Source organism: Dipteris shenzhenensis, chromosome 14, assembly GCF_047967505.1.
Source record: "Dipteris shenzhenensis isolate YYH24624 ecotype China chromosome 14, Dip_SZ_1.0, whole genome shotgun sequence".
Lineage (NCBI taxonomy): Eukaryota > Viridiplantae > Streptophyta > Polypodiopsida > Gleicheniales > Dipteridaceae > Dipteris > Dipteris shenzhenensis.
The window spans coordinates 39,351,295-39,363,301 of record NC_141609.1 but is presented as its reverse complement, the minus strand read 5'-3'; the positions used below and the strand labels follow the sequence as shown (position 1 = coordinate 39,363,301).

Genomic DNA, 12,007 nt, shown 5'->3' with positions numbered 1-12,007 from the left:
TGAAAGCCTTTACCATTGAACTTATCCATATTCAAGATGGTAGCCATGAGAGGGTCTAACCTAGAATGGGCAGTGTCTACTCTCTTACAAGGCTAGAAAAAATTGAAAAGCTTCAAAATACAAGCATTTAGAGTAGCAAAGGCTTGCAATCAAATTCCATACTACAAAACATAATGGAAATGATGTTTTCACTTGCATGCTTCTTAGAGGTGGCTAAATGAAAGCATTCCAAGAAAATCTAGGTGTAGCAACTTAAAGCAAAGCTGTAGCCATAGTTGTACTGAAGCTATTCAACACTTTAAAACATCAGAAATGCTAAAGTAGCATCTAATGTAGCATCAAACTCACAACATCGTCAAAATTTTCCAAAACAGAGACCTGAACTTGGAGGGTGCAATTCTCATAGCTCATAGCACTATTCAAGGGGATTTTTATGCAAGAAGAAGGACCTTATACCAGAGAAGGGCTACCAGCAAGGAGAGGCACAATGTTGCATCAGGTCACCATAGCCAAGCTTGAGAAAACTGACTGGTTTTTCATCATTTTCTCCTCCATCTATTGTCCAAATGAGCTCAGATTTCAGCAGCAACTTGCCCTTAGTGTCATCCAACACGGGCTCAGAGGAATTTGCAGATAGATAGGTATAGAGGCGGAATCGCATGAATGTTCGTCGAGGAGTGTGAGTGTTGGCATTGCGCATACAGACAAAATTTCACCAAATGCTTGCAGTTGGAAGTTTGCCCATACAAGAGGAGTTTGTAGCTCAAAGGGTTTGGGCAATGGTTGTTTGTAGGCAGAGAACAGAGCTCTCAAAGATTTTGGGAAGAAGGAGGAAAATGGAGAAGATGAAGAAACTTGTAGTTTATGCTTGAGATAGCATCTAATGCTAGGCTAGGCTAGATCTAGAACCTAAAGCTCTGATACCAATTGTAAGAATCCCGTAGGATAGAATAGATGCATCTTGCAAGAGGTGTGAGAACACAATGAAATCTCTATATTATGATTGTGAGAGAGAAGACTCTCTCTTATAGAAAGGGGGAGAAGGTAATACCTTCCCTACATAGTGGCAATCGGTCCCTACATTAGTGGGAATCAATCCCTACATCAGTGGAATTCCTTTTGTCTTACATCATCACTTAGGTCACACACTAGACACATCATAGCACTTGATGTGCCTTTACAACACACACAAACACACATGTGACTCCCCTAGATGCACATATGCACCATAGAGCAAGCCCTTGATCATACTTACCCCAACAGTATGAAGCATTGCAGCTAGAGAGGCCGTTCTCCACTGAGGAATAAAATACACTGTGTTTACAATGGCTAAAGGAAAATGCCTTGGCTCTGATGGGATGCCCATTGAAGTATATCATTAATATTGGAGCACATGTGGAAGAGATATGACTACAGTGATTAATTGGTGCTTTATGAATGGATGTATGCTATGTGATTTCAACGCAAGGATAGTGAAGCTAATCCCCAAAATCTAGAATAGGGTGATGCTAGGGCATTGGAGGCCACTTATGATGTTGAACTGTGTGTACAAAGTTATGGCAAAGGCTATGGCCAATAGGATAATTCATACTTAGCAAAATTGTTCATGCTAGACAATATGGATTTGTTCTTGGGAGAAATATTCATGATGATCTGTTAATTGTCCAGCTAGCCATTGATCCTACAATATGGAGTAATGAGAAATAATTGGTTCTGAGTAAGCTGGAAATTTGTAATTGCCGCCATGGAAAAATTGGGACTTGGAGTAGGCTGTTGCAATATGACACAGGTACTGTTTTGAAATGTAACTGCTCGGTTGTCCTTGAATGGATACCTAAGGGAATCCTTCATTTAGGCAGGGCTGCCCATTGGCCCCTCTTCTCTTCGCTATTGTCACTGAGCCCCTGTTATGTCATCTTGATCATTATTAGGGCCAAGCGTACATTAAGGGTTTACCACTGCTTGGTGGTTCCTCTTTTTGTACATAATTTTTTGTGGATGATAACACTAGTCTCCTTGTGGAGAGGGAGGAGAATGTAAAGAATTTCCTTCTGCTTTTGAGGAATTTGCAGCATTAACAGATTCGTGTGTCAATCATGAGAATACAACTGCTATATGGGTAGGCTGGGGAGATATGCCAGAGTGGACTATTCAAGTATCTGACACCACCTCAAAACTTTTGGCAATGGGTAGTTCATCACATCAATGAGTCACTTGCAAATTGATCACTCGTATGGATTCAAGGTAGTTGCACATCTTTTGCAATTCACATGACCATTTTTGTCATTGGTTCCTACACATATATTCAGCTTTGTAAAGCCTTTTGGCTTAATCTCGACACATTGTTGCCATTATCATATTACAAGTTTTGATCATTTGCATGTCAGTTGTGTCTTCATGACTTGGATCATACATTTATTGAGAAGTCCTCTCTTATCCACAGAGATTGGATTATGATTTACAAAACAATTTGTTTTGAGAGGAAGTATTATAAATTGAGTATTACAAATTAAGTAGGTTGAACATAAGCCTCAGAACGATAGCTTAGAGCATAGTGATACCTCACACTTTCAGCACATGCTCAAGTTTATGGATGCTCATAGATCAACATTCCTTGTTTCCACATACAATAGCCTTTCATAGTGATGCATATTAGCGTTCTTATGGGTAGATAGTATTGATGAAAATATGGGCAAAGCCTCTAGAATTAAGCACTAGATAGCCTCTAGCATGGAGCTATTCATATTTAAATAATAGTGGTGGCAATCCAGTCATGACTTTGGATGAGATCTATGAATGGAAAGCAACTCCTTCATCCTTTTGTTTCCAAAGGATATATACTAGTTTACAAAGGATATATACTACTTTACAACTTTGATTCAGACCTCATAAGTCTTGAGAAAAAGGACATAGATTCATCATATGCTTGCATGGATCAAACTCCACATTCTGATCATGAACATTTTCAATTAAGCCCTGAGCATGAGGTTGAGTCCATCTACATTAGCCCAGGTTGTTTACTTTTATGATGCTTAGCCACACCATCACATCGATCAGACTCCACATTTTGACCATGTAGATGTAGATAAGCCCTTATTACATGAGGCCCTTCTTTCATCTCCACTAGATTTTAGAGGTTTATGCCATAGTTGACTGGTTATGGACTCGGTTTCCACCAAATTGTCGCAATCTTTTGGAGTTTTTCTATATAGTTGCATTGGCTAACTTCACATCCGGCATCTTTTTCTCATCAACATCACAGTCCACAATGGCTAGTAACATGTGCCAACTTTGGCTTAGCCATCTGTAGCAAGCTGATATGTCTACAAAAAAAAGAGGGCTCTGAGATGCTCATTCCTCCTAGCCATGGTTTCCAGTGATCCCCAACTCATGAGTACTCTTTCTTTTTCATCACCTTGGAGATCTCTCTCTGGAAACCTCCCCCCAAGCCCAATGCTTGCAAAGTGGCCTCCTCTTTTGGTGCCATGTGTCCCCTTTATGGAACCTTACCCTTTTAGCCCCCTCATGGGCTCTCCTTTGCACCTCTTAACTAATGTCTAGGCCTAGGCGTGACCCTAGACCCAAACCCTCTAGGCCTCATAGTATGCAAGCATCGTCAAGCCCTCTGGTTTCCCGCCCAACCAAAATCACAATACGTGGTTCCGGGATTATGGCTGACATAGCATTCCCTTCCCCTTAAGAATGGTTTACGTCCTCGAAAACAAAATTGGGAAACCTCCTCTGGAGACTGCTTACTCTTTCCCATGTTGAACTCTCTTTAGGTCTATCTTTCCACTTAACCAGACATTCTTGCCATATAGTATGTCGCGTTATTTTTTCGTCTATCTAAAATTCTTTCTGGTTCATGTGGCAAAGATGCGGGTTCAATGAGTTCAACTAGGACTTCATTTCCAATGAGATTATCATCATCTCCTTTTTTATTTTAGCCTACTAACACGAAAAACTAGATGTTTCCTACATCCCTTAAGTAAGGTTAATTTGTAAGCAAGTTCTCCAATCCTCTTAAGTATTGTGAATGGTCCACAATACCTAGGAGACAACTTCGGACATTTACCTCTCTTTAGAGAATCTGAAGATTTAGGTACCTTAAGGTAGACTTTCTCATTTACTTCAAACTCCAACTTTCTGCGGTGGGGGTTTGCATAACTTCGTGCTCTATCTTGAGCTCTTCTTATGCTATCTTTAGCTAACTTAAGCATTTGATTCATATCCTCAAGAAAGTCTTTGGCCATTTGAACCTTCTCTTTTTCGAGTCCCACTATCATTGGGGCTCTTGGTTGAAATCCATACATCATCATGAATGGACTCAAACCTGTAGTAGTTGAATGTTTGGCACTGTTATATGCAAATTCTAATATGGGTAGATACTGTTTCCAATTAGTTTGCTGTTTACTTACATATGCTCGAAGCATATCCTCAATGATCTGATTGGCCCTATCAGTTTGACCATCACTTTGTGGATGATCCCCGGTGCCCATATTCAATGAAGTTTCCAACCTTTTAAACATAGCCCTTGAGAAATGGCTATTAAATTTGCTATTCCAGTCACTAACAATACCGGCTGGTAGCCCATATAATCTATAGGTATGCTCCACAAATAGCATAGCTAATTCTAGAGTCTTAACATCTTCACTGACAACAATAAAATGAGCCATCTTGGTCAACCGATCCACAATTACCCACACAGAGTTGTGCCCCCTCTGTGTCCTAGGTAATCCCATAATAAAATCCATGGAGATGCTTTCCCATCTACTAGATGAAAACTCCAATGGGTGTAGGAGACCTCCTACCTTAAGGCATTCAGCCTTATTGACCTAGCATTTTTGGCACTTCAATACATAATCTTGGATGTCCTTACCTATTCCAAGCCAAAAGAATTGTCTTTTCAAAAGCACATATGTCTTCTGAATTCTCGGGTGTCCAGCACTTGGGCGATCATGACATTCAAAAAGAATTTGGCACCTAATGTCATTATTATCTAGGACACATACTCTACCCTTGTAGAGCAGGTAGCCATCTTCAATAGTATATTTTTTCCACTTGAGTCCTTTATCACACCAACTTGTGGTGTGTCGCCCTTTCCATGCAACTCCTCAGTGAAAGCCTCTCGATTAGTTGGATCCCTATTTTTAATTGCTTTCCATATTTCAGAGAAGTGAGGATCAAACTCACATTTCCCCTTTAAGGACTCTAGGAAATCATTCTGAAATTGAGTAAAACTCAATTCATTAACAATTGGCATTCAGCTAAGAGAGTCTAATACCACATTGAACTTCCCTTTCCTATATGTCAATTGTATATCAAACTCTTGCATTAACTCAGCCCATCTAGCTTTTCTACCTTTAAGCTCTGGCTGATTACAAATCCACTTAATGCTCTCCTAATCAAAGATGATATCAAATTTTGCACCATATAAGTAGTGCCTCCACTTTTTTAAAGCATAGACTATAGCATATAGTTCCTTCTCATATGCCGAGTAATTCCGCTAGGCACGGTCCAATTTTTTGCTTTCAAAAGCCATTGGTCGACCTTTTTGTATAAGCCCCAACAGTAAAATCACTAGCATCTGTCTCAACCACGAATGGTTCATTGGGATCCACTACTTTTAAGACAGGAGCTGCCACTATAGCTACCTTTAATTTTTCAAAACTTCTCTTTTGAGGTTCATCCCATATGAAGGTGCTTCCCTTCCCCTTAAGCTGGTCCGTTATCGAAACAACAATCCTAGTGTAATCCTGGATGAATCTTCTATAGAATCTTGGCAAACCTAAGAATATCTGTAATTCTTCTAGATTTGTAGGATGTGGCCATTCCAATATGGCCCTTACTTTGTCAGGATCATACGAACCGCTTCTTGGGATATTATATGTCCCAAGTATTTCACTTCTTTTACAAAGAATTCACATTTTGATCCTTTAGGAAAGAGTAAATTATCTCTAAGCAATTGGAACACTTTTCGCAAATGTTCCAAATGCTTTTTCCTAGTTTTACTATAAATAAGGATATCGTATAAAAATACTATAGCAAATTTTCCTAGATATGGCCTTAAGATACTATTCATAAGTGTCATAAAAGTTGCTAAAGCATTTGTTAATCTAAATGGAATTACTTTAAATTGATATGGCCCATACATAGTGAGCTCATCAATGCGAGGCATAGGATACTTATTTTTTATGGTGATTTTATTTAGTGCTTGGTAATCTATGCATAAACGCATAGTACCATCCTTTTTCTTTACCAGTAAAAGTAGTGTAGACCAAGGTGAACTACTTGGTTAGATTTGGCCCTTTCTAAGATATTCCGTTAACTGTCTTTCGACCTCATGTTTCTCCGTTTGACTAAGCCTATACGAGGGTTTACAAATAGAAGTAGATCTAGGAATTAAATCTATTTTATGATCTACTTCTCTCTCAGGAGGTAAACCATTAGGTAAATCAGATGGGAAAACATCTTTAAATTCAAACATTAAATCATTGAAAGAAGATTTATACTTTTTAACATTATGAAAAACAACGTTACTTCTTTCCGATGCAGAAGACATAAAATCACCACTAAAAGTAAGTTCACAAAGATATACCTCGCATTCTTCTTGGTGTAGTAGTCATTCCAATTCCATCGAATAAATAAGAGGAGAGTTAGGCACATCATGGTCTCCTTGAATCTGGAAGACTCTACCCTCTTTTTCAAACATAATGGAGTTATTAAGACGGGATGGACCTCTAGAAGCAGCTTACGTACATACAGTCAAATGCGAAGACGATCGAGGACTCATCCATCGAATCTTCAGATTTCTACAATCTTATTGCGAGTTGCGAGGGGAGTTTTTAGTAGACTTGGTCAGCCTTCATAAGGTCCTATGTGATTTTGCTCAATCTCCTCAAGACCTTCATGACTCACGACTAAAGCTTCTCGAGCCAACCCATTCGAAACATACGAAGCTCTGATACCAATGATACGTCTATAGAAAAAGAGGGCTCTGTCTGCTCATTCCTCCCAGCCAAGGTTTCCAGTGATCTCCCAACTCATGAGTACTCTTTCTTTTTTCATCACCTTGGAGATCTCTCTCTGGAAACCTCCCCAAGCCCAATGCTTGCAAAGTGGCCTCCTCTTTTGGTGCCATGTGTCCCCTTAAGGGACCTTACCCTTCTAGCCCCCTCATGGGCTCTCCTTTGCACCTCTTAACTAATGTCTAGGCCTAGGCGTGACCCTAGACCCAAACCCTCTAGGCCTCATAGTATGCAAGCATCGTCAAGCCCTTTGGTTTCCAGCCTAACCACAATCACAATACATGGTTCCGGGATTATGGCTGACGTAACACAAGCAGTCATTCACTAATCGACTAGTAATTGCTCCAAGAGGACTTCTTTCTCTTATGAACATTTCCCTTCACTATATTTCCCTCTACTATAGTTCCATATTTACCTCTCCCCTTCAACATATCTTTTAGGTTTTGTTCCTAAAAGCGAAGGTTGATCTATAACTTAAGAGGGAAATATGAACATCAATGTACAAGATCTAGGTTATATTCATTGTATAGACTTTTGCTGTATAGTCACTATGGTCACACATACACATACTACTCTAACGTTTTTAGTTTTGGTTGCGATCATATAGCCAATGCAATTAAAGAGGGGGTGTTGAGAATGCTATAAATTGCACCATAGAGATACGTCATTGGGAAAAATCCTAACCCTAACCCTAATCATCCCCTATTCCTCCAACACCCAAGATGTAATGAAACTCATCTTGTATGTGCTTGCATTCAGAAATCTAATGTTGCAAGGAGATCAACCAATAGAAGGACATGCCCCAACCACCTATGGCCTACGTTGTTGCAGCACAAGAGCATCCTTAAGGATTCGAACGTGGGCAACCAACTCCACATGGCAAGGCACAATAGGGTGCAAAAAAAGGAGCACCCATCAACTAGGAGAGGCACACCACCTCGCCCAACACCCATCAACTAGGAGAGGCACACCCCCTCGCCCAACACCCACCCATTCTTTGACATGGGAATAGAACCCGAGACCTCCAATCAAATAATCCTACCTAGACCACCGAACCACTTTCAAGTGCTTGTAAAAAATTGACTACTTTTTATGTATATCATGTTCGATTGGTGTGTAAGGACAGTTTCACACCTGAGCGATTGCCTATTTGTGAAGCTCGCTTGTACCAATGGAATGGATGTTGGGGTAAAAAGAAAAGTAACTCCAATGGCAGTCCGGGCTTGGTCAAAGTCCTCGTTGACCCCTCATGCCTGCCCAAGCATGGGCGAGCAAGGGGTGGTGTGTGACGGCTCTGAGGTGGGCAAACGCTCGAACCGCCTACGCTCGGTCCAGGAGGTTCCAAATGAGAAAGGCCTTCAAGGAGCCTTTCTCGTCTTTCTCGGGAGAAAGGCGTTCCGGCAGCCTTTCCCCGCATACATGAGTACTGCTATCTGAGTTTGACGCTTATTTGAATTGAACGAGCCCATGACAATGATTTCAGGCAAGCAATCATCAGTCTGCATTGAGCTCAATCGATGCCTCAACAGAAATGGTTGCATAGGAAGCTTGCAGGAACACATGTGCCTCCTCCTCGAAACCCAACAAGAAAACTGGATGAGGGATTATGGAAGGCCGTCATTGATCAAATTTATCTACCCTGCACGCATGGAGATCCTGCTGCTTATGCTTCCCTGTTGCGGTGGTGTGGAGCTGCTAAAGCACTTGCAGTTGGCCGGCGCATTCACGATGACCTTGTCATATGTAACCTTGAAGGAACTCTGTTTTTACGAAACTATCTCGTACAGATGTATGGCAACTGTGGAGCTCTCGCCGATGCACGTGGCTTGTTTGCCAGAACTCATCCGCGAGATGAATACTCTTGGAATTTTATGATCAGAGCATATAGCCAGCAAGGGGAGAACATGGATGTTTTCGAACTGTTCGACCAGATGCAGGGTGAAGGGGTGATGCCCAATAAGTTCGTTTTCACGAGCATTCTCACTGCATTTTCTAACCAAGCAATACTAGCTGAAGGCAAGCGCTTGCATGCTCGCATCATGGGCAGCGGATTGGACTCCGATGTGACGTTGGAAAATGGCCTTCTCAACATGTACGGCAAGTGTGGAGCCCCAGACTATGCGAGGAGGGTCTTCGATAAAATGCATGACCAGGATGTAGTATCATGGAATGCCATGATTGCAGCCTACAACAAGCGTGGAAATGGTGCGGGTGCTCTCAGACTCTTTAAGCAAATGCAGCAAGAAGGTGTCATGCCCAACACAGTGACCTTGATAAGCATTGTTGATGCATGCGCCAGTCACGCAGTTGCAGGTGAAGGGCAGCAGTTGCATGCTCGCATAGCAGGCGCTGGATTAGAGTCAGATATTGTCATGGGGACTTCTCTTGTTAACCTGTATGGAAAGTCTGGCAAGCTAGAGGAAGCCCGGAGAATTTTGAACTGTATGCCTGACCGAAACACAGTCTCATGGACTGGCATGATTACAGCTTATGCTATCCACAGCCAGGCCAAGGATGCTCTTCCGCTCTTTGACCAGATGCTGCAGGAAGGAGTGATGCCTGACAAGTTTATCTTTGTCAGCATGCTTTCTGCATGTGCTGGTATAGCAGCCCTAGCTGAAGGCATGTACATTCACAGCCGCCTAATTGGCAGTGGTTTTATCTTAGATGCTGTTGTGCATAGTGCATTAGTCAACTTGTATTGCAAGTGTGGCAGTGTGGAAGATGCACGGAAGATATTTGACAGCATGGTTGAGAGAGATGCAGTTTTGTGGACTACTATGATTGCAGGGTATGCCCAACATGGGCAGCACAAGGACGCTCTGCAGCTTTTCGATAAAATGCAGCTGGAAAGAGTACATCCCAACGAGGTGACATACGTGAGCGTTCTTTCTGCATGCAGCCATGCTGGCCTAGTCGATGAGGGTTTGCAATACTTCCTTTCCATGACTAGAGATCACAACATTACACCCATTTTGGATCATTATAACTGCTTGATTGATCTGTTTGGAAGGGCGGGACGGTTGGATGAGGCAGAGAACTTCATCAAGAGTATGTCCTGTGAACCCACAGCTGTGACATGGACTAGTTTGCTTCATGGTTGCAGAAAACGGGTTGACGTGGAGCGGGGAGAGCGTGCTGCAAAGCATGCATTTGAGCTAGATCCAAAGAATGTTTCTCCTTACATTGCGCTCTCAAACATCTATGTTACTGCTGGCAGAGAGGATGATCGGCCACATGGTGAACAAGGTCTTCAAGATGGAGCACCTAGATTGCAGTTCAATGGAGGTCATGGACGTCCACATGAAATTCCCATAGGGAATATCTGTGTTGACCTGCTTGGAAGTCATGGCAATTGGATGATGCACATATAATTATGAGCAGCATACAAAACAGAGTCTCATGGAATGGGCATGACTGCCACATATGCCTTATGTTACCTCAAGTTTCTTCAGATCCATCGTTTCACAGATTCTTATGTTTTTGGTTTATGATTGGGCATGCATGTACTTTCACGTGGGCTACTAGTAGATCAGTCTGCCACATGGGCAGATCTATTGTATGGTTGGCTGCCAATTGGGCAGCAACATGGGCTGCATATGTGTGGGACCCAGGACCGCCATGTGGGCAGCAGATTTGGCTGCCACGTTGGCAGCAAAGAGTACCCAGCCACGTGAGCTGGAAGACCAGTGATTGGGAAGGACAATGAGGCTTTGTAGGGCACATGAGTCCTGTAAAGGTTGGTCGTTAAGGGCCTAGGCTTGACCTACTTGTGGGGTGGGCATATGACTGATAAGTCAGGGCTACAATGCGCCTGGTCGGCCACAGATCTACAGGGGGAGACAGCATCCAGCCCTCTCCCATAGATAGAGGCGTTTGGCCTCGTACCCATCCACCGTTGAAGCCATTGAAGCCCTAGAAGGCTCACAGCATGGGGAAGAAGGACAGTAGACAGTGGGAGCTCATGAGTGCTCGATTTGGTACAGCACTTGCGCTGCAGGTGGTTCAGCCCCTGGGCTGTCCACATGGAGTCCGTTTGGGACACGTATGCTCTAATATTAGTCCTTTTCAGTGTAACCAAGGGACCCCGTTCTCTTCACATGGAACTAGGGAACACGTTTTGCTCATGAAGACGATAGGGAACTTCTAGGGAACTCGGAGTTTAAGGAATGACTGGCGAATGTCTAGGGAACATCTAGGAACGTCCGTAGACCGCTCCACAGAATATGGTCATGATTTTGTATATTATGTACCTCGTTACCCTAAACCTCTTGAGCATTTGTAACGTTCTCTTCAGCATTTTGAGGCTGGATTAAGTGATTTGTGAATTGCTTAGAATATGAAGTGTGTAGTTTCTAGAACAAAGGCGACTTATTTGTCATTACAATTCTAGAAGTTAAAGTGTATGATTGTATGTATTCCTTGGTTTCACGATATGCATTACCGAGGTGTTCCTGTTCTAGGTAATGAAGGTGTTTTGGATGTATACATTGCTGAATACTTCTCTAGACTTGTACGTGCTTTGATCTACTTGTGCGCACACGTATGTAAGGGAGATACGAAAGTATTGTGATCTGTAGGAACATTCGGCTAGGGGCTTTGACTACAGAAAGCATTTCCTTCATATTTTTGATGTGGCCCTCCCTCCTGATTGCTCTAAGCAGCTCGCTTTGGTCACAAAGCACCCTTGTGTTGTGACCCTTCCTTTTGGTTTCTCTAGGCAACTTAGCTGCCTTGGTCATCCTCCTCCTGCTAGCCCATCTACCCCCCATGCAGTAGTGTATGCCTCCCTGCTACCTCTCTCGACAGTCCCCATCCCTTCTGGACACCTTGAGGATGGAGAAGGCCTGAAGAGACCTCCTTCCATGCCCAAGTCTCCCTCTCTTGTCACGGGCATCCACAACCTGTGGCATGCTGCCTACAGGCTGCAGCGCCATCAAATACCGCCAGGCAGCCTCAGAAGACAGTGCAGGTGGAAA

General features: G+C 42.7%; 1 protein-coding gene across 1 annotated transcript; it reads left to right on the top strand.

The window, feature by feature from the left end:
* Positions 1-8,295: 8,295 nt before the first annotated feature.
* Positions 8,296-11,318, top strand: LOC147894605 (pentatricopeptide repeat-containing protein At2g13600-like). The gene has a single exon (XM_087384990.1). The coding sequence runs from the start codon at positions 8,546-8,548 to the stop codon at positions 10,400-10,402; it is 1,857 nt and encodes a 618-aa protein (XP_087241116.1). The 5' UTR covers positions 8,296-8,545; the 3' UTR covers positions 10,403-11,318.
* The last annotated feature ends 689 nt before the right edge of the window (positions 11,319-12,007 follow it).

Excerpts from the sequence above, each read along its gene's own strand:
- LOC147894605 (XM_087384990.1), top strand. The coding sequence starts at position 8,546 with ATGCCTCAACAGAAATGGTTGCATAGGAAGCTTGCAGGAACACATGTG.